This window comes from Pavona decussata, unplaced genomic scaffold, assembly GCF_977016875.1.
Source record: "Pavona decussata unplaced genomic scaffold, jaPavDecu1.1 SCAFFOLD_83, whole genome shotgun sequence".
Taxonomy (NCBI): Eukaryota; Metazoa; Cnidaria; class Anthozoa; order Scleractinia; family Agariciidae; genus Pavona; species Pavona decussata.
In genome coordinates this window covers 935019-958927 of record NW_028145501.1, presented here as the reverse complement: position 1 = coordinate 958927, position 23909 = coordinate 935019, and the positions used below count along the sequence as shown (strand labels likewise).

General features: G+C 39.3%; 1 protein-coding gene across 3 annotated transcripts; it reads left to right on the top strand.

Annotated features, from left to right (window-relative positions):
- Positions 1-5977: 5977 nt before the first annotated feature.
- On the top strand, positions 5978-23563 carry LOC146475734 (uncharacterized). Of its 3 annotated transcripts, XM_085115437.1 has the most exons (8): positions 5978-6196; positions 6844-6921; positions 10104-11349; positions 12587-12891; positions 13563-13773; positions 14589-14627; positions 18294-18359; positions 20722-23563. In XM_085115437.1, exons 3-8 carry the CDS (start codon positions 10125-10127, stop codon positions 21366-21368), a joined length of 2493 nt encoding a protein of 830 aa, XP_084971563.1. In that variant the 5' UTR covers positions 5978-6196; positions 6844-6921; positions 10104-10124; the 3' UTR covers positions 21369-23563. The 3 variants fall into 3 exon arrangements, with proteins under 3 accessions (XP_084971563.1, XP_084971564.1, XP_084971565.1); XM_085115438.1 differs by lacking the exon at positions 6844-6921 and having other exon boundaries at positions 5979-6196; XM_085115439.1 differs by lacking the exons at positions 5978-6196; positions 6844-6921 and adding an exon at positions 7801-7851.
- Positions 23564-23909: the final 346 nt, after the last annotated feature.

Here is a 23909-nt window from a genome sequence, read left to right as displayed (position 1 = left end):
CCTGTTACGGACTGTTGTTTATATCTGGGAGTCGATCGGAAGGGTGAGTTCCAGAAAGGTATGTTGGCAAAGTAAAAAAAACACCCGCAATTTCTGCGCAAAGCGAGCTCATAGCTCCTACAACATTCTACCTTTTAAGCCCATATACAGGCACCAAAGTGTAATTTCTCCTTAAAATATCTCTGGTATCTTAGTATCTCTACCGTTATGAAAGTAAAGGAAACGATCACCAAATCTTGATGCCTGAAAATACTCTGCCAACAACTACTATAAGAAACATGTAAAGAAACGTGAGTAGAAGCTTATAATTACTTACCACTCAACAGCAACTGGTGTAGTAAGGTATGATGTACTCCGTTCTCTAAGTTGTTTCCTCACTTGTAGCGCATCTTAATGTTATCGCTAATTATCCCGACACTTAAATCTCACCACCCCTTATTAATGATAGATGCTGTATAATTTTGAGTGGATGACTAATTAGAGCGTTTTACAATCAGTTTTTTGTTTTGCATTGTCATAGCTTCAATTCTCTCGAAGATAGGGGAGGGGTGGGAATTCCCCTGTCACAAAAGACGTTTAAAAGGCCAGTCGGCTCATCCCAAAATGAAAATGCTAGCATGGATAAAACTGGGTAAGATCACTTTAAACAAGCCAAACTTTTTTGACAATTCCATGGCAAGGTCTTCAGATTTTAAATTATTGTGCCCAAAGAAGAAATCTCCGACAGATTTCCTACTGACCATTTGACTACGCTCTCGCAAAAATTCAACATGGTATAATTAACAATTATTCCACGAGCGCGCGTTGGATATGAGATGATAGATAGCCAACGAGGCGCGTAGCGCCGAGTTGGCTATAATCATCTCATATCCAACAAGCGCAAGTGGAATAATTGTTTTATTAAAAACAACCGAGAAATATTGCTAGATCTTACTGACTTCGCTGTGCAAGAACGACCAGAAGGCAATTTAATGGTCGCCATTTCTCGGCCATGGTATAATTGCTCATATACCATGGCCGCTAAGCCAATCAAATCCCTCGAATTGCATTATACAATGATGCAGTTTTTAATAATTTCAGTTATTTATAAGTTGTTTAGTTTCTCTGTTTGTGTATACTTCTTACTTGAAGATGTGTTAAGGTTGCTTTACACTTCAAATTGGGTGTGGACACTTAAATTGAAAAGTTGTGCGGACCAAACTTTTTTGACCATTTCAGAAACTATGTTTACTGGGAAACGACGAAAGGCCCGTATCTTACGCATGGGAAGAAAATTTCTTATTACTGACATTCCTCAAAACGGAAAAAAAAAGCATGAATATATAATCCAAAAACACAGCTACATGCAAAACAGTAGCACTCACAGGCATTGACTGTTGAATACAATACAATTTATATATGTACATGATACATGAAGATACATGAATTGTACGATTACAGTACTTATGTGCTTAAATTATTAAGTTAAGGGCTTGCGTAACATTGACTGTAGAAGTGTTAGACTACAGTGTCTGTTACAATGTGAGAGTGAATTTAAATATTTAAGTTAATATACATGGTATGGAATACATAATTTACTCTCACAGTTTAACTGACGATGTACAGTTGGTTCTTCCCAAACATGTTTTCAAAACTTACAAGTGTCGTCTTCTTCGTAAAACTTATTAGTAGCCTTCTGCTAGCAAGACATTGACTGTTGAATACAATACAATTTATTTTGCTCAATGTAGAGATACATGTACATATACATGAAGTGTTGCACTACTGTACTTATGTGGTTAAATAAGTTGTTGATCTAACGCAGTACCACATTTCTTTAGAAACTTACCCCCTTATCCTTATGTTGGCAGATATTTACCTCTCCTGTTCTCTTCTCGTTAAATAGCCATCACTATCCACCTACACTTTGGGGAATAATTGTTTGATATAATGTTGACCAGAATTCGGCGATCTGAAAAAAAAAAAAAAAAAAAAACACGCAAGCTTATAGCAGTATTCTCACCGTTAATTCTGAGAAATACTTTGTTCTTTTTCAGTGGACAGAAAAAATGAGTGGTCTTCGGAGTTGTCTTCTTTCGGTAATGGCAAATCAATATTATACTCTTTCATCATCCTGGAAGGCCGTGGTGAGATAGTGGAAACATTAGTTTATACCAATTTTAAGCGGCAGTTTCATTTCAGTAGGCTGCATAACTACGGAGAGGAATCAATAAAACGGTTGAATCACGGTTGGAACTACGGAGAGAAATAAAGAAAATGGATGAATCATGTGACAATCAGATGACGTATGGGTTACACTGGAAAGCTTATTCAGGTTCACACACACACAGTACCATAAATAGCAGAGTAAGTGAGGAGGTCGTGTATGTTTAGCTATAATATATCATTCATTGGAAAACAGTCTAAATTTTTTTGTGGCGTCACAGTGGCGAACCATTGCAAATATTTACCTTTCAACTCCTCCCTCATGCCCCAGGTATCGCTATCTCTTAAATCTCAGTGCGCGTGGAGTTGGGGTGCTGTTCAAGAGAGAAGGTTTTGCTTTGGGCCGCCATTTTCGATTTCCAAAAAGTGTGAAGTTGGAATGAATCAAGGAGGTGGGGGAGGAGGTGAAGGTCAGGGACCCACCCTCTTGGCATCATTTTTCTACTATCTTTGAGGCTGTTATCCAAGATGACGGCAAAATAATTTGCAGAGAAAACACTTGGCGTTCGCTCTCCCCGTGCACTGCAGGGGCTAATGTAACAAAGTATTTACACTTGTAACCAGCAATCTGGACCCTTGTTATTACACGCTCGTGTGCATGCGCAAAATGAGTTCAAGAACCATTGTTAGAAGTCTTCAACGATAATTGTTGAACTCGTTTTTAATCCTTCATTGAGTTTCTCTCTGCGCGCACTCTTCAACCAACCCGGCCCGGCCCGGGGAGGGGGAGGGGTGTACTCCCGAAACTTTTCGATAGGGGTATGCCGCGAAGGTTCTCGAACCCTGACCCTATTTATGGGTAAAGGAAGGGGAAACGGATACCCTTTTTAAGAACCGAACCCGAAAAATGACACCCTATTCAAGGGACCCAAACAACGGCTAATATGCACGGATAAACACAAATCTCTATGAAAATCGCTTTTCTAATACTTCAGCGGACATTTCAGTTTTAAAAAGCCATTTCGTTTTCGTAAAACGTTGCGCTTACAAGCTTCAATTCAACTGATACAATTTAGGTACCCTATCTATGGAACGCGTTGCTAAATGAGGAAAAAATGATACCCTATTTAAGGACTGAGAACCTTAAAAACCATATACCCTATCTCATGGCACATACCTATATTACCCCGTATATGAGAGTACCTCCCCGGGGGAGGGGAGGGGGGGGTTCGGTGAAATTTGAGCTTTAGGTTGATGCAGGCCAAAAAGGTGAGGTTAACCCCCGAGTGGACAGTAAGCAGTTGCACAGCTATCAAAATCTTAAGTGATTTCACTTCACTTAACCAAACACACTGCGATTACTGATCACATGTACCGAGCTAAAAACAATAAGCACTAATTATGAACGCGTATGCGGCACTTGGGAAAGAAGGCGAGATTTTTTTCCCGCGGGCAAACAATCAGGCAACCGGCTTGTATCGGTTATTTATTTATTTATTTATTTATTTGTTAGTGTGTAAGCGAATCGACTTTACTTGTGTAGGCGAATCGACTTTAAGTGTAGGGAGATCGACTTTACGTGTGTAGGCGAAACGACCATTTCAAAGGGAGGGGAATGAGGGTCCATCCCTTCTTTTTAAACCAAGAGCTGTAGGACTCATGAGCAAGGAGCATTGTCCTGTTGTTCGATTTGGATGAGAGCTCAAAGGTTATAGTTTCCTTTTTTTGTTTTCCTTTTTCTTTTTAAGTACAGTCAAACCTCCGCTAACGGACATCTCCCGTAGGCGGACATTTGGCCACGTTATCAGCTACATACAAAACACTGCATTTTTAACCTTTTTTAACCTCCTATAAGCGGACACCTCCCTTAAGTGGACAATTTTTCTGGTCCCAAGGGTGTTCGCTTACAGGAGGCTCGACTGTAAATCGTAAAGTGATTCAGTGAACTCACACGGACAGACTCCCAAAACTTCGATCCGGGTTTACCTAAAACAGGGAATCCGGAATCCGGAATCCGGAGTAAAAAAAAAAAAATTCGTCAACATGAAAATTTCAACGAAGGTTAAAGTCACTTGGAAAACACTTTTTATAGCTCTTGACAAATCATAATATCAGTCAAGAGCCCAGTGAAATTTTCAAAAGTTTATCCAAGATTTCAATTGCTGCAGTTAAGCCTATGCTGTTAGTATTCGGCAGTCCGGGCCCTTTAAAGCGTAAAATTTTAAAACACACCAGAACGACACCGATCTATGTTTATAAAATCAAATACACGGAAACCGTCAATCAAGAAAGACTTTATTGACTTTATTTTTATTTTTTCTTTTTCTGTGTAACTTACCGTATGCTGATTGGCTTGTGAGTAGGGGATTTTCGTTCTTTCGGAAGAGTTAGGGGAGAAAGATGTGTACGATTGGTGGTGTTTTGACACTGGTACAGTAGGCAAATCAACGCATTCACAATGGTGACGATGAAAATATATCTTTACACGTGTCATAACATTGTGACTAACGTACATTACGGCTCATATCATCAATTTGTTTGGGCATAAGGGTGGGAATGGTGCTTAAAATATTTAGACTCGTTACCTCTAAATCAAAATCAATAGATCTACGGCTTCCAAGGTACCTGGAATTAAAGGATATAAAATAATTTGTTATCTACATCCTGCTATTGTGATTACTAAATTATGGGAAATCGCTCACAGACTCCTGAAGTTCTTACTGTATTTCAAAAAAGGCCATCGACATAAAACGTTACCTTTGTACCGGCAGCTCGACACTCTTTTGTAAAAAGGTGCATACATGCATACATGACTGAACGTACGAATATAAGCTAATATATGCCGGCAGGCATGACAGAACCACGAGCGAGTGAGGAATGAACGAATTAAGGAACGAAGCGGGGAATGAATGAACGAACGAACGAACGAACGAACAAACGGACGGACGGACGGATGAGTTGATAAATGAATAAATAACTTTGCCCGCTGTCTATCAGGGTCGGTACCAATTCGGACAATTCGAAGCTTTTTTTAGATGAAATCTAAGCCAGCTGAGACATACCGACTTGTTTCAAGACTATTTATATTATTATGCAAAGACAGTGAGTCTTGCGAAGAGTTGATGAGTGATAAACGCAACATTGACTCTTTTCTCTAGTTACCTTTCATTGTCTCTGTACGTGTAATGGCAGTTGGAAACGTTAACGAGTAGGAAGAGGTGTGGGAGTATTTAAGGGTACGTTTGAAGCCCGGGGGGGGGGGGGGGGTACTCCAAAAAAAATTGGGTAGGGGTGTGCGGCCCGCTTCCCAAAACCCTTACCCTATTTATGACCAAAATCTGCGATTTTCCCTACCCTATTTATATGACCTGAAGTAGCTTCTTCTAAAAAAAAAGCGAACCCAGGACTACAGTGCAAAAATCTATACCCTATTTATCACCAAAATGGCGGCAAAGAGGCTAAAATCGATACCCTATTTATGAACAAAACAGCAGAAAAACCATACCCTTTGGCGCCGCACATACCTATATAGCCCATATAAGGGAGTACCCCCCCCCCCCCCGGGGGTTTGAAGATTGGGAACCTTTACTCCAAATGAGTGGCTCAACTGCCGGCTAAGCAATTGAAATCTAAGGCAAACTTTTGAAAATTTCACTGGGCTCCTGACTGATATTTTAATTTGTCAAGAGCTACTAAAAACTGTTTCCCAAGTGAGTTTAACCTTCGTTGAAATTTTCATGTCGAAGAATTTTTGTTTTTGTTTTTTAATTCCGGATTCCGGACCCCTTCGATCCGGTCTATTACTCGATCAATGCGGACCGTGTCCAACTACTGCTGGGAGCCTGGGAGACTCGAACTCATCGAAAGTGAAAGTGATGGTGGAAAGCGCCCACGACAAAAAGGTTCTATCATTTCACACATTTCAGGGCCTATAGATGTTTCGGTTATGGCCTAGTATGAGAGAAAAGATTCCCGGTACACTCTAAATCACATCATAACAGAAATCGAATGCACTGTAAATAATGCTTGGTGGCAGACTTTGGAGCTACAGGTATTGCTTTTAAGCTTAAACTTAAAAGTTCTTAAAAATTCTGCAGGCCAGACGAAATCATATCTTGCAAAAGACCAATCGATTCTTTACTATTTCAAGTAGGCGAAGTTTATAATCCACTTTATTAACTTGAAGCCAGCTAAAAGACATTGCGTGCACTATTTACTACTGTACTTTAGCTAGTAATAATTAAAGATTAGGGAATGTGTTTGATGATCTCAATCCCAGACTCTCTCTCCTTTGTGATGTCATCTGCTCCTGCAAAAAAATATGCGGGGGATGCCAGATAGGCAATTCCCAAGAATCAACATTGTCCCATACAATCTCGACTCCAAATTAGGAGTGCGTTCTTACTATGTCGAACGTAATAAGTTATTTGCTTATCTATGTACAGGTGGTTATGTAGCCTTGTAAGTGAAAAACCCGGCAGATTTACACACAGCCCTCTACATAAATTATACATGCATCACTGTCATCCCTCTTACACAAAGAACGAGCATGATTTATGATGAATAGAGGTTGAGTCACAAAATGAATGCATAATTAATTTATGCAGTTGTGTGGAAATCTTTCCAAAAACCCTTGTAGGGAGTTAAAATTAAGTATGTACAATACCTAATCATGGTTTTCATTATTTTTTGTGGTAGGAGGGTTCTTAATGGTGAATGGACGGGCACCACTCATTAATTTGTCTTGTTTGGAAATCGCTATAAATCTCTTCAAAGGTAGGTCAGCTTCTGACTTCTAATACTAATTAAACTTCTGCCTAATACAATTAAGGGTGAGATGTCCACACAGCCCCTATGACTTATTGTACACATTTTGCGACTCAAATTCTATTCATTGAAAGTGGTTCATATATAACAAGATGCCCCTCCAATGGCATTACACCGAATGCTTAATATAGCCCCAATTATTCCCCATTGTATGTTTCGCAGATATTTAAAAATTATCCTCCCTTGGCAATTGAAATAATTGTCTGAATGGTTTTATTCAGATATATTGCGTGATACTTATCGTTGTGTTACTAGGAATCATACCAGAAATAACTATGCAATAACGTCATGACCCCGCTGAACTGGTCTGGCCTCCTCTAGCTCTAATCCTTCGTGTTGATTATTCGATCTGTTTTTTAAAGCGGAGTTTCTTTGCTGTGAACTCTCCCAATTTCCACCGTTTCAACTGTCGAGTACTACCTAGAAGTTATTATTTCGATTTACTGCTTGAAAAAGGTTTGTTTTCTCTCTGAAAACGGCAGATCAGAGTCTTAAATTCATACATGTGGCCGCCATTGAACAAAAACAATTTTTCGAAATGATGACTTGCTTTGACATCACACAGGTAGAGATAAGTGGGTCCCCTCCCTCGTGATATATGCGCCGATAATAGATTTTGATTGGGCTGTTTTTGTTCAAGACAATCAGAACAATTAATCCCTTCTAGGAGAGGGTAGAATTTAATCAAGGTTTAATGAATAAATCAAATAATGATTTGACGTCACACAGGAAGAGATGAGTGGGTCCCCTCTCTCGTGATATGTGCCGAATAATAGATTTTGATTGGCCTGCTTTTGTTGAAGACAATCAGAACAATACATCCCCACTACACAACTCATTAATTTGTCTTGTTTGGATTCGCTATAAATCTCTCCAAAGGTAGATCAGCTTCCAGCTTCTAATACAGTGGAACCTCGATTTAACGAACCTCTATTTAACGAAGTCCTCAATATAACGAGCGATATTCTATGTCCCGGCCAAAGTTACAGTAAAATGTATGGAATAGAACCTGGATATAACGAACCTGACAATACAATGAATTCTTTGATATAACAAACATAATTCGGAAGCCCAAAAGTAAAATCTACCTCTATATAACGAATTACAATGTCAACACATGACAGAAGATAGACGCTGGACAGATCAACACTCTGGAAGTGTCATTTCGTTCTAATTCGCTTCGCTCAAACAAACGTAGACAGGAAGAAAGAAAGATGATGACTGTATGGAACCGCGAGTGTGAATGGTACTCAAGAGACAGCGGAGAGTATAAAATACTAATACTTGGCCGATCAGAACGTGTATGTAAATCAGAATATAATGCACAATAGTGGGTGCGGCAGGTGTGAAACGAAAACAACTGCAACCAATTACTTGGAATACCAGGGGAAAATTTACATTTTTTTTGTAAACAAAAGCTGTGCGTCTGCTCAAAAGTGAAAATAATTGCTACTGAAAGCCACCATGCTCAATGAATTGCATCTCAAAACGCGGCACTTCTGGGGTGACAAAGATTGCATTGAATTGTGTGACAAAAGTCACCTGTGTTGAAAATCAATCATTAACTATGACCTCGATATAATGAACATTTTGGTCATTTCCCCTTAAACTCAGTTTAAGGGGAAATGACCAAAATGTTCATTATATCGAGGTCATAGTTAATGATTGATTTTCAACACAGGTGACTTTTGTGCTACTGTGATCAAATTTTTACCTCTTGAATTTTAAGCTTTATCACATACAATTCTAGCAAAGATTAAAAATGCTGTTTACCGTTTCTAAATATCTGCATTGGTTCCGGAGATATTCATGTTTAAAAAATGTGTAAAATATGTAAATGAGAGGACTGATGACGTCATATTCTCAACTCAATATAACATCAAGTATCAAGTATACAAATAGAGCTATCTCAGTCAATTTACAGCAGAGACCATTAAAACCTGGCAGGCTAATAGTTTTAAAGGCAATACACCTGTGGCTATAAAAAATTCTGTTTCTATTGCAACTCACTCTTTTCCAGTCTTCTCCAACCTGATTTCAATATTTTAGTGATTTTCAGCTTGAAAAACATTAATTATTCTAACAAGGCCATGAACTCAACGTAGCATATTTATATGCTTCCTGCATGGATGATGCAGATGAGGCACCATTGGCAATTATCAAAAAAGAATGCCAAAGGTGGCCAGCAATTAGCCTTAAGTATCAGGGAGGACTGGAACCTAGTATATCGCCATGGTAACAAAACTGATAAGCTCATATTATGGAGTGCACCTAGAACAATGATACAAATTGGCTGAGACATCTTTTTCCATAATATTTGACCAAAATTCGGTTGAGTTTCTGGAGTCATCACTTGGCTAATTTACATATTTTAAAAACTTGAATATCTCTGGAACAAAAGGAGATATTTGAAAATAGTAAACAGCATTCTTGTTCACGTACAGACTACTTGTTTATGTTTTAAAATGGCTAAGATTAGAAAGAGTCGAATTTTGTCATAGTAGCACTTTAGGCTCGTTATATCAAGGTTTTCGATATAACGAACCCTCGATTTAACGAACAAATTTGGCCAGTCCCCAACAACTCCGTTAAACTGAGGTTCCACTGTACTAATAAAACCTCTGCCTAATGCAATTAAGGGTGAGATGTCCACACAGCCCCTATGACATATTGTATACATTTTGCGACTCAAATGCTATTCATTAAAAGTGGTTCATGATGTAGATGTATATAATTAGTTCATGGGGCTGGGTTGAAATCTTGCCCAGTTAAGTTTGACTCAGGCAGCATGTATTACCTAATTTTATCATGTTTGACTCTGGTGTGACCTTGAAGTGACAGCCCATTCAAATGTCATACTCTCTGTCTTGTCTTTGCCAAACCAAACTTGTCTTGTGAGTGCAATTGTCAAGGGTTGATTATCAAGAGTTGAGTCTATGTGATGGAATTATTAATAAGCATTCCATCCAAGGGAAAATAGCAATGCTAGGGCCTGTCCATATGGGCCTTTACAGCTGTAGGTACTATCCTAATGTACATGTATGCTCCTTTTTTAAATTTGTTTTATTTGTCATTTTTTTTTACCACATCATAAGGAATCAAATTTTTGTGACATACCCTTTGCTTAATAGGATTACTCAGTGAGTGTTCCTATGGCTACAGCACTTCCACCTGCAGCAGAAAGTGCATTACATGCCACTGATGAAAAGGCTAATTTTCAGCGACTAACTCGCCTTCTGGTGTGTGGAGGAATTACACTTTTAAGAGAAGTGTTTGACTCCATTCATCCACCGGGGAACCTTCCTTTAAAGTTGGGTGATCCTGTTATCAAGACACAGCTGCAGAAGCTAAGAAACCGAAATGTCATCAACCAATCAGAGTGGACTCTTCTCTACCCATCCCCAGGAGTGTATGGAAACTCCACTGAATTTGACATTACACTGCTTTTGAAACTGTTCAGAAACATTTGCAACCTCACCCCACCTGTCACTGGCTGGGACAATTTGCCAAACAGTACAGACCTTTCTCCTGAAGCAGACTTGGTGCGCATTAAATTTTATCGTAATGAGGTTTATGGACATAGCAAGAACATGGAGATTTCTGATGCCGAATTTGTCGATCTTTGGAGAGAAATCAGTGAGGCTTTGCTGAGAATTGCTGGAAGCTTGAGTGTTGCAAAGAATGATGAGTGGAAAAAGTCAATTGACAAGTTTCTGCATGATCCTTTAACACCAGATTCAGCGCAATCCCTGGTAGAACTTCAGTCTTGGTACAAGAAAGATATGGATACTAAAGATATAATGGAAATGAAACTAGAGCAGACTAATATAAAGTTGGAGCAAATCAATACTGAGCAGCAGGAACTGAAGAATGTCATCATGACTATTTATACAATTATTGAAAGGTCTAATCATTCAGGCCACTTGCCCTCTGCACCATGCTCGCAAGAAGCTGTACAACAGACTGGCAGTGTGTGTATACCTATATCACCAGAACGGCCACAAGCAGAAGAAGCAGCAGGCTCGCTTAGGCCTCAAACAAATCAGCAGATTTCCTCTCCTGACAATATATGGCACGTCATCTTATCATTTAAGAACTCCTTCAATTTACTGGTAGAATACTTGAGAATAAAGCTTGGTGTTGATGTCCAGGACAGCAGACTAGGAAGTCTGATAATAACAGTTTCATGCAGATCATTGCAAGTGCTTGAGGCATTGTGGGAAGATTACAAAAGTGGCCATCTAAATGAAATGATCCAAGAAACACTTGTAACAACAGAAGTTTTAAAAGAGCTTGGCCTTAGTGAGCTGAAACTCAAAACCATCATTTCAGAAGAGGAGTACAGGGCCTGCAAAGAGCAGTTAACACAGGGATCAGGTGAGACTGACTCATTAAATATCATAATTTAAGCTGGTAATATACATGTTCCTAAGGTTTGTGGGGCTACTTTATTTTTTTAAAAAAATGCTATTTTTTTTTTTCAGACAAATTAAAGTTTGTTAATAATTAATTAACAATTTCTAAAAGCGGAAAAATGAAATCTGAAACTTTACACAATATATTGAGGAAAATGATTTTCTTGTATAAAAGTTAATTAATTAACCACCTAAGTTTCATAATCTCCAAAAGGCCTGAACTCCCCACTGACTTTTTCGTGGCAAACGGGTTCAGTCATCCAGGAGCATCTTTACATCTTATTAGCATTTTTTGGTTGCATTCAAGTGTCATGCTGTCAAAAATTCTTGTTGGAATAGGAGCAATTTTCTTGTCATGAAACATTCACAAACCAGACCAAGGCAGGATCCCAAAAGAAGATAAGGTCATAGATGTAGAGCAATACAAAGGTGTTTACATGTTTCCTCATCACTATAAAAATAACATTTTGTTATCCTGTTGCCTAATCTCTCTCGTGAAAGTGGTTTGGTTGGTCTAGTATTTAGAACGGCTCAGAAAAGGAATGATGAGGATAATGATGATGACGATGATGTTGATATGATGTAAATGATGATAATGATGATGATGAGGATGATGATAATGATGAGGATGATGATGATGATGATGATGATGATGATGATGATGATGATGATGACGGAGATGTTGATGTTGATGATCACAACTGTACCGACTTGTGCCACCAGTCTCTGCTCAGACACCTGAAACCCTCCTTTTCTCTCCCACAGTTGTAACAGGTTGTTGTCTGTACCCCCACCTCCCAGGGTTGCTCTCAATGTAACATTCCATTCCTGTTCTGTTGCCTTCTACTCATTTACGTCTGATTGTGTGGGCAGTAGCAGGATATTGACTGGGTTGTGCCTGCCCTGTCGCAGGGATGTAAGCTCATTCACACTGTTATGCTGTTAAATCCAAATTTATAGCCACTATCTATAGCATCAGTGTGTGAGGATTGCATTTTTGTCATATTACTTCCTCTAGTCATGTTGCCGACCAAAGCTTAACAGGCCCTGTCGCTCAGCTACCCTAGTTGTGGCCCTAACAGTCTGTCAAAGTATTAGTACTCGAAACTGGTGCAAACTGCCATTAAAATGAGTCTGTAACCTAAAGATTGTTTAATACTGTGTAGTTACATACTGGCCCTCTTCCGTCCTATCTTTAGCTGCACTGCCAGAGTTACACAAATCCCCTGGAAGCGACGATTTTCAAGGGAAAGCATACGTCCGCTTTATAACCTTGGAGACCAAAACCACCTTTGAAAAACAACAATCCAAGAGTGAGGGGGTTGCCAAGCAACGCGTATGTGATGGGATAGTGCAGATGGAAGCAGGATCTAAGGTGGGGCAAATATCGGAGGTTAAAGTGTGGGTACTGCGGGAGCCAACAGCTGCAGAACTTCAAAAGGATGAGAATGGACCAGTGCAACTTGAAGTGATGCATACATGTACAGAACAAAGTAGCGATAAGGTCTGTTTGTGTTTGTTTTATTGTAGTTTCAATCATCGTTTTGTATTTTTATTTTGAAACATTAAGAACTCATGAAACTAGTTTAATAGACTACATGTATCTCCTCCTAGTCTCCTATAGCCTAGTGGCAGAGCATTCGAACTAGTAATCGCAAGGTCATAGATTCCAAGGTCATAGATTTCCTCCTTGTTATTATATTTTTAGCCATGTCTATAAGATGTAGATAATTTTCTTATTTTCTCTTTGTTATTATTAGAATTTGTAAATATCCCGTAATTCAGCTTATGGCTGCAATGGTGTTTATAATAAAGTATCTATCTATCTATCTATCTATCTATCTATCCACATTTGTACTCCTGTTAGGAGGACTGTGATTTTCTATTTCTGGGTAAGCCTGTGTCATCTAATCAAAAAAAAATTAACTCTATCATTTGTTTTCATTAAATTAGATCCATCAAAGGTACAGTTTGTTGACAATTAACACCTCAACACAATATGGCATTTCATTAGTCACAGAAACACCCATACCACCTTACTTAAAGTTAATATGTCTTTCGTAGCAGGGTTTTGCTCCACTTGGAAGATGAAATGCAACATTTGTTGTGATTGCAGGCAAATAAACCTGTAGAATTGATCTTTGTTTTTTTTTCATTTTATTATTATTATAATAGTACTTGTTCGCAGTAGACTTGGACTCTGTTTACATTGGCCCTGTTAGTCCGGTGTACCAACTGGCCAAAGTGGAGGCAGAAAAGAGGAATCTCTTTCAGCTGCTTGTTGAGCTGTCAGTTTTCAACGGAGTGGAAAAAGAGACTCTGCGTTTTTATAGCAAGCCCTTCTTGATGATGAGCAAGTCCAAAAGCAGGAAGAGAAGGCTCTCTGGTCAGTGCACAGACTAGATTTTGACTAGAGTTTACTGACGTTTGAGGGATAATGATCATAACAATAATAAAGTAATAATAATAATGAACTTTATAAACATGTTAATCATTCTAGCTTACAAAAATATGTAAAATACTTTCCTATCTGCGTTATTAAAAAAATGAGTATTAAATAAGATAAACCATATAATTTATTTGTTAATTGGATGGCTGTGGGTCAAGCACATTTGGCGGCAAAATGCAAAATTCTTTAATAAATTCTTATATTATTATTATTATTATTATTATTATTATTATTATTATTATTATTATTAATAATTTTATTAATCTCTTTATTAACATACATATACCAAGCAAATTGTAAAAACACTAGTCCGTTACAAATTCTAAAAAATAGATGCAACTTAACCTTACATAAAAGAAGAGAAAATAGATATAATTAATCATAATTATTATTATCATTATTATTATCATTATCATTATAGCAGTTAAAACGTTTGTTTCCTATACACAGTTAAGAAGCATCACGATGCGCAAACGCAGCGTAACCCGTGGGCTATAAAGTGAATAAAAACTAATAAAAACTAATTACAAAGAAGAGATCAAGTAAAACTTAAAAGATGTCTTTCTCAAGTAAAAAGGGCCAATTGGCGACTGAGTCTTCGCGAGCGCTCACGTTGCGACTTTAAACGTGCAAGCAATGTTTAGAGTTCCTGAGAGGCAAGTGTTAATCGCTGAAATATGTCACTCACAATTCATCTTGCTATTGTCAATAAATAAGTGGGTGTCATTATTACTTTTCCTTTGTATTTTCAGATTCGGGTGATCAAATTAAACCGGTCTCCATCCCAGTAGGTAAGGTGAACGTTTCTGTTGTTGTGTGGTGTGGGTCATACAGGCCTTGAGAAGTCCAAGGACTACTGCAAAGCTGACACAACGTAATATATTTTAAAACAATATTTCGGCTGGCCAAACCAGCCTTCTTCAGGTTTAGATGTTACAATATATTACGTTGTGTCAGCTTTGCAGTAGTCCTTGGACTTCTCATCGTCTATTTTTCAAGTTTGACTGATTAGATCTCCTGTGAGATCCAACGTACAAGCAAGCAGGATCTTCGTTCACGGCTTTTGCCGGAGGCCTGCATTATTATTATAGTGTTTTTTTTTTGGGGGGGGGGGGGGGGGGGCGGGGGGAGAATGAAAAAATCCTGAAAAAAAAGTTTTCAAAAGCAAAAAAGCTAAAAATGAATTGTTTCAACACAAAAAATTTACAGCTAAGAGATACACCTGTAAAAATTGTCTGCATAGATGACAGCAAAAAAAAAAATTGTTTGTCTTGCCATGGTAAATAAATAACTGTGTGTCACTGTTACATTTCCTTTATATTTTCCGATCCAGAGTATGAACGTCCACTTTTTTCCCTCTTCCCCTCTAGCCCCCCCAGGTAATATGAACTCTCCTGTTGTTGTGTGGTGTGGGTGTCACTTGCTCTCATTTGCCAGGCCGGTCATACAGGCCTGCACGCGAGATAGTCTCTGGTTTAGTCTATAGGCTTACAGCACTTCCTTCTTTTTCTTAGAGATAACAAACTAAGTCAACCTCGCGAAAGGTGTGAAGCTTGCTTCCCACAACGAGACAATTCTCCCACAAGTAATAATAATTAGTGTATTGTCGTTTGTCTCACGATGTAGTAATTTGATATGTAAATCGCGACGTTTCGACTGCTTACTGCTAGGCTTAATGAGGCAATGAAGTCGACTGGTAATACGGCACTATTTATATCAATGGTCGGCTATGATTTATCCCCATTGATCCGGCGAAAAGTTGTTGCCTCAGAGTTCCGCTGTTGTACCATTCTCCTGTTGTGTTTCTTGACCGAAGGGCATCCACGCCTCGGGAATTTCAATTCCACTATCCCTGATGATGTTATTACCTGGTGAAGAGTACCAGTGAGAGTCTCGATCAATAAACTTTTCCTCGTTCAAAAGCGGATAATGACCAGTCTCGTGGGCGTGCTCAGAAACTGCGGAGGTCTGGGTGCGGGCGAGTCGTATATCCCTGTCGCGCTCTTTGATTTGTTGGGGGACGTGCGGCTTGGTTCTCCAACCTCGACCTTATTTCAGACCAAAATATGTAATTTTCCGGTACCCTTTTTTAGACCTGGTTTCTATAATCCATACCCGCGTGTGTAAAGCCGCCGTTACACGTTGAAACTTTTAGCTGAAACTTGTGTGCAACGGCGAACGAGACCAGTTTCACGAAGTGGTGTTACACGGTGAAACTCTTGTTTTTTCACAACATGCGACCGTTGCCGGCCGTTGCAGAAGTAGAAAGCGGTTCTACTTTTCGTGAATCGTGTCTCCCAACGGAAGCTTGAAAAAGTTTCACGAAACCGACCATGTTACACCTTGCAACGCCTGCTGAAACTTGTTTTGCAGCGCCGTTGCACACAAGTTTCAGCTAAAAGTTTGCAGACTTCAGGCCAAAATCATGCGACTGATTCATCTTCAACCAGATCTGTGTTTACTGATCCAAACCAGTCTGTCGACCTGCCTAACTATTCTTACTAACAAATCGTATTCTGTGACATTTCTCCTACATCATGGTAACACAGTAAGCAGCAAACGTTTAGAGCAAAAATTAATCTGCCAAATCGCCACTCCACTGAGTCAACGAACACTTTTCATTCGGGGAGTTTATTCTTGTACTCCATGTTTCATGTAATATGTCAAAAACGAGGGCCAGTGCTTTATCACGGGTTCCAAATACTGAGAAACAGATGAAAGCACGAGGCCGCAGGCCGAGTGCTTTCATCTGTTTCGAGGTATTTGGAACCCGTGATAAAGCACGAAGCCCGAGTTTTTGACATGTCTTCTCAAATGAAACAATAAGAAATTAATCTCATTAAAATGCAAATGTTTGATCTCAGATGAAAAACATGTTTCATCTCAGATGAAAACCTGGTGGTGTTTCATCTGGTGTTTCATTGGGGTATCAAGATTCATCCACCTGACCGAAATGGAGGTCATTTATTGGCTTTTGACTGCATGAATTATTAATGAGTTTGAGAAGCTCCTATCAATAGCATAGCTCCGCTGCTCACTATATTTACAACCCATAATTCGTTGATGCACTCTGACGAATGACTAACACTCGAAACGTCAACACTCGAAATATTTTTTTTTTGCACTACCTACCAACGCAGCACCACAGTAAGATCAAACCGCTTCAAAAATCCAACCCGTTGGAGCAGTCCATAAGTATAGAGCTTATATAGGGGTGTGCCTCTCCCGCCTTCGGCTCTCAGTAGACTTGCCACATCATATTAACAACGGCACCCTGTAATTTTAAGTCTCGTACCCGTTTTCTTTTGGAATTGCAAAGCTTTTCCCTTGTTAAAAAAATTTATCCATACATAGCGTTTTTTAATCGTATTTGTCCGTGCACACGTATCCGTTCTCGTTCGAAAACGCAGACGTTTTTTTTTTTTGCGTTCTTGCCTATCATCCACAGGTATCCAACGAAAATAGTCTCCGAAAACGAAACTTTTGTTCCTTTTCCAGTTGTCCACACAAGAAACCAAATGTTCACCCTGGCAAACGTGTCAGAAAAAAGTTGCGTTTCCGTTGTCCGTTTTCACCGAATACGTGAAGAAAAATCCGTAAAGAAAAAAAAAATGCGTCTTTAAACAAAAATGGATACGTGTGGACAGGGCGTTTAAATTTCGTCTGTTGATAAATACACAACAAAGGTCACAGGTTTTTCATCCCTGTCGTTGTGTCTTCTTATTCAACTCACCTTTATAAGAATTTTGTCTGAATTCATGTTTTCGATTCATTGTCAAGCAGATATTGGTGTCTTTTCACTGATGCAAACCAGTCGCTCGAATTGCCTAACTCCATTTAGTCTGACAAACATGGCATTATGTGGCAGTCTATAACATTTCTCTTTGTCATTTATATACGTACAACACAGAAAACCACGAAAGTTAGAGCTAAATTTCGTCTGCCAAATCGGAACTCATTGTCACTTACATGTAATCTTATTTGCCAGGCTGGTCACACGGGCCTGTATATTCGAGATAGCCTCTGGTTTAACCAGGGAGAGTAAAGCCAGGAAACCTCGTGTTTTTGTGTGCAGTAGGTGTCAGTTTGTAACGAGTCAGTTTTGTATTTTGTTTTCGTTTGGTTTGTTTGCCTCTGAAGAGTTTAAAATCGCTTTAAAATACCAATGACCCACCCCCCCCCCCCCCCCGGAGTTGGCCTTATAGGTGAATTGACCGTGGATTTGTTATCGTCTGACTGGTGTCCTTACTCCAAAGGGCCTTCTTGCTTATTCGAATTCAAAGTTATTTTAGCCTCGCTTCTGGTTAGGTGGGATAAGAAGGTGAGAATGGCCAGGCCAGGCCCCTTTTATACTCGAACTTCCTGTTTAAATTAGGAAGCACCATTGAAAGAAAATACAAAGATACTTTGTCTTTGCAGAAAGGTGGCTTACAGTTTGACATTTTTTTCTTTTTCAGGTTCACCTGGTTATTATTATCCACCTTGTAGCCCTGTTTATAGTCCGACTAGAAGGTACAGCCCAGGTAAGGTGAACGTTCCTGTTGTGGTATGGTGTGGGTGACAATCTGTAACAAGTCATAACAAGTGTATTATCTTTTTTATCGCGATCCTGGGGTATCTTCCCATTGCGCTTGGACGTCAATATAAAGTCGTATTGCCGTCTCAAAATGACGGTTTCTGATTGGCTCAAAAACTGTCATGTAAGCATGACAGTACGGCACTTAAATGGGTTCGGCGCGCACAGATCAAAATTTTACTTCTGTGAATGAACATGCGACGTTGGATGGTGTTGTTTGTTTCTTTTCATTTGAGTTTACAAAGCTTCTGACACTGTTCAAGGACCACTTGTAATTTCTTTTGGCGAACATGTACCATGATACAGCGGATACAACTTTTTTCTTGAAGGTAAGCGAAAATTCGATGAAGAGAAATTTACTTAAAGAGGCTTCCCTGAGTGTGAAAGCGGCCACGGTAAATAACAATGACCTTAAATTCCAATAAATTATGGCATTTTCAAAGCAAAAGGATCTGTTTATTTTCTGATGTCTCTTATCTCTAGAAAAATTTGCTCCAAGAGCTCTGCTGCATTCTCTTTCGTGGCTCACGTCTTCTTGTTGTAGCGCCGAACGGCAGACTCGGTAATTTTTACAGTTTCTTCGCCGCTTGATCTCTTTCAAATTTCTAAATCTCCACGGCATCTAAGCTAGGATAACAGTGCTCTGTTTTCGTTTTTGGGTACTAGTATGGTTGCTCGTTTTATTCTTGCTTCTGGTTGTGAGGTTTATTCATCACTGTTTTCCGCATGTTGTTGTTTACTTATATCCGCTTGGCGGTAACAAATTTTCAATAAAATTTGCTGGTTAAATGTTCAAACCTACTAGCTCGTCTATTTCATCAATGGTAGGTGCTTTATGGACTGTAAATTTTTGCATTTTCTTTGATGTAAAACTTAAGGCCAAAAATTCAAATAACCCGCCCCGAGAAAAAATGTCGCGCACGGATATTACCATGGCTGCAGCCTGCTTCATTTTAACTGAAGTAAGAATTTCTCTTTCAATCAGCGCACGATTTGTACTTTATCCGTTTACTTTCTCCAACAAAATGTCAGTATCGCGATAAAAAACTAAATTAGATTTTGAGACGGCAATACGACTTGGTATTGACGGCGTTGGGAGAAAAGATATTCCGTATTAGGTTCCGTCGCTTCGCGACTCCGCCCAATATGGAATATATTTTCTCCCAACTAACCAAGTGAACAAACCAAGTGAACCTCGCGAATGGTGTGAAGCTTGCTTCCCACAACGAGACAATTTTCCCGCAAGTAACAATAATAAGTGTATTGTCGTTTGTCTCACGATGTAGTAATTTGGTAAGAAAATCGTGACGTTTCGACTGCTTACTGCTAGTCTTCATCAGGCAAAGAGATCGACTGGTTATACGGCACTATTTATATCACAATGGTCGGCTGCAAGAGAGGATCTTGATCCTCTCTTGTCGGCTGTGATTGGTGCACGTGGATCCTCATTGATCTGGCGAGAAGTTGTTCCCTCAGTAGTCAGCTGTTGTACCATTCTCCTGTTGTGTTTCTTGACCGTGGGCGTCCACGCCTCGCAGCTTTTTTTGTCCCTGTCTGTGTGTCTTCTTTAGTTATTTACCTCACCTTTTTAACAATTTGTCTGAATTAATGTTTTGCTTAATGAGAGACTTTATTGTTTTCCATTCCTTGTCAACCAAATCTGTTTTAACTGATCCAAACCAATCGCTGGACACTTAAACCCAAGACACAAACACATGGCAGTCTGTGGCATTTCTCTACATCATGGTAACACAGTTAGCCGCAAAAGTTTAGAGCAAAAAGTAATCTGCCAAATCGCCACTCCACTGAGTCAACGAACACTTTTCATTCGGGGAGTTTATTCTTGTTATCCATGTTATCATGCTCCCATCAATGGCATAGCTCCACTGCTCACTATATTTACAACCCATAATTCGTTGATGCGTTCTGACGAAGGGCTAACGCTCAAAACGTCAGCACTCCAATCTCTTTAGTTACGGTTGCCAAATTACCTTATCAACTCTGTTGATAAAACCAAACATTCGTTTCCACTCCCCCACCGATAAAGCACCATAATTTCTTTGGAAACTAACGCTTTGAACCCGTTTTACTTAAACAGGCCCCCTGCTTGAGCACTCTTTCCGATTTTTTTACCTGTTAAATTTCTCTTGCCCCCCATTGGGTATCGTTTGCCTGTGTTGCGCGACCTAGAAATGGGAAGATTAAGAATTACCTCGATGTCACGCAGGATCTGCTAGCTAATAAACTGTAATAAACCACGACGGATTGTATCTTAATCATTATGAATATTTTCCTCTTCAAATTTTTAGAAGTCATATATGATGACATAAATTACACTGCAAAGACTGGCCATGTTTTGGTGATAGACAACTGCACCGCCGTCTCTGCTGAGAAAAGTGCCAGTTCCCACGTCCAACCTCTGCTAGATCTATATGACCACCTTGGCTTCACAACCAAGGTTTGTAACAACTTAACCAAAAGTGCCATGTTAAAGGTACTGGAAGACACGGCAGAGAAAGACTTTTCCAACTTCGACTGTTTTGTGTGTGTGATCGTAAGCCATGGCTCAGAAGGTGAAATCTGCGGAACAGATGACGAGGTACTTAATCTTGCGGCCATCACGGCGCACTTCAACTGCAGTAGATGCCCACAGCTGGAAGGGAAGCCCAAAATATTCCTGATTGAAGCTTTCCAGGAGACCGTATCAGCCAAGATACCTAGCAATGGTCCATTTTCAAGCGCAAGTTTTCCTGAAGGTGATTTTCTGATCTGTTACGCTTGCTCGCCCGGCCCTGCAGTGTTCCTGCCTTGCGTTGCCAAAGTGTTTAAGGAACGCTCAGAATTTGAGCACATTTCGAATATGATGTTGAGAGTGAACGGGCTCGTTGAACCTCACCTCAAGATGCAGCGCCCGTGGCAGCTCAGTACCTTAACAAAGAAAGTATATTTTCGATAAACCAGAAACAGTCCTTACTATTCCTATTCCACCAACTATACGTTAAACTTACAGTTTTAAGATTGCCGTCATGAGTGTGAATGGTTGCACTTGAGTGAGTGTCGAAAAAACAAATCCAAAGGTATCGCTCTGACCAATGACAACAGGCGTAAACAGCGCAATGAACCAATCAGAACTCGAAGCAAATACATGCAACCGGCGTAAAAGCGCGGGAAAACGCGTGGGAGCGAGGCAGGGTTAGTTTTGGTTTTGCCTCAGTCGCTGATTAAGAAAAGCGGCGCGAGGTTTGCTAGCCATTTAATCACAGAGCGCAGTCAAATAAAACTAAAGCAAATGGCGGAATTACTTTCGACACTCAACTGAGAAGTGATGTATAAAGAATTAATTACGGGGGGCCTCACAGTGTGCGTTGTCTAGACTCGAGCGGATTCATTTTCAATGATTTATCCTCAAAACGGGCTAAGGTAAAGACCCCTTGCCATCGTCACTGACCATCCTTGTAATTCAGCCTTTTAGGCTGCGAGAGGGATACCAATAAACTACTACTATTATTATTATTATTATTATTATTATTATTATTATTATTATTATTATTATAATTATTTATTCTATCAAAGGTTCCAGTGGTTTATAATTGTTTTACAGATTCAGAATTTGCATTCAAAACAATAGCTGTAGGTCAAGACCCCACGGTAGCCAGGCAACGAAAACTAATATCAAACAAAAGCCACGCTATAACGCCCTTTGCTTCTCTCTTATTTGATGTGAGAGCACCTTTAATGCTTTGTAATATTGCGGATAAATCTAACTTGAGCAGCAAATTTGAGAGCTCATGTTTATTTCACGAAATAACCTCGACTATATTTGTACAGGGAGGTTTTGTTTTTTTTTATGAAAAATTTAAAATAATGTATTGTTACCTTGTTTTTACAGTTTATGGTTATCTTAGTTTATAGACTGCATCCTAGGCTGTAAGCCGTCCATCTCTTTTCCCTAAAAGGTAAATGAGAAAAATGTAAAGAAGTGAGCGAGCACGAAAGTCAAATCCCTCCAAGAGACTTCCTCTTTGCTTATCCCACAATGTGTAAGTGTCTGTCAGAGGGGTAATTGAACTCACTTTTGAGACGCTCAACAGAGCATGCAATCAAATTGACTTTGCAATTTTAGATTATGGGCGCTTTCCTTTTATCAGAAATGGCCACCAGACCGGTCAATTTGCAAAACGGAATGTACGAATTTGAAGGATAAGCTTTATCCTTGTCCTTCGAATTTCTTCAAAATAGCGCGCACCATTTTCGGAGTGATTATTTTTCGCGATTTTGCGGAACCATCCCTTCAAAATGGCGCGTTTGATTTACAGATTGGCTGGCCAAACCAGCCAATTCCAGTAAATGGAAAGCACTCTACATATGACATCTTTGCCTAGTTCCTGCACGACTTTTTCCCAGGCTTTTACGGTCAGTTCATTTCGGTGACGTAATCCAAAGCATCGAACCCGCCAAGTGACCCGAAACGAATTGACCAAGCAAAGAATAGAGGCCAAGTGACTGGGCAGGCAACAGCTACTATCATGCTGAACGATACCCGTCAGAAAAGAGAGACTTGGTTAGGTATGTAGTGCAGTTATGAAGTTATTCCATTTTATATAAGTTTACAATTGTTTTAGAACAACGGATAGATACACTTTTTTTTATCATAAGAACCTTTTTTATAAGAACGTTGAGGCTGAGATTAACTAAAATTTAAGAAAATACTAAGAACATTACCCATTCTGAGAGACAGTTAAGAACACGTTTATTCCGCATAGATATATTGAAATACTATAACAGATAACTTAAGAACATCTTAAGAACTTTTCAGGCCCAAGTTTCCAACAATAGTAAGGATGGTCAGCCTCAGCCTCAAAATGAGACGTTCTCATAAAAAAAGAAAAGAGTGTAGCAGGTCATATTTACTGCACCCAGTTTTATATTACTACGAGACGCACTTGTAAGTAAGCACGGCTTAGCCATTATACAACCAAACAAACAGGCAATAGTATAAATTTTTATTGCCTTTCTCTACGTAAATACAATGCAAAAAGACGAGTTATATAAGCGTAGATCTTTCTTCTCTTAGAGAAGACAAGAAGAAGAATACTGTTTGCAAAAATGCTTTTAAAAATCTTTTCTGGAAATAAAAAGTGTTTTCTTGTGTTTCATGGGAACAAATACTTTTTTAGGAAACGTTTGTAGTCCTGGTACTAAACCAGGAATCCCTGAGTGCTTAACCCTTCAACCGCTAATCAGTTAAAGAACAAATTCTCCTATCTTTTCCCCGTACTTTTCTTATAAAAGTACTGTGGAGAAGTTTTTATCACCTTGGGTGATCATTTCCTTAATTCTCATGACCTCAGGTTGAATCATTTTTTGGGCTGGTGTTAACTCATGTTCTGTGCGCGCGCTAGCTTGTGAAGGAGGAGAATGCCTTGACACTGGGTTTGAGATTTCCAATCTCTTATGAGTATTTACACCAACTGTTACCAACACGTACAGGTCCCAC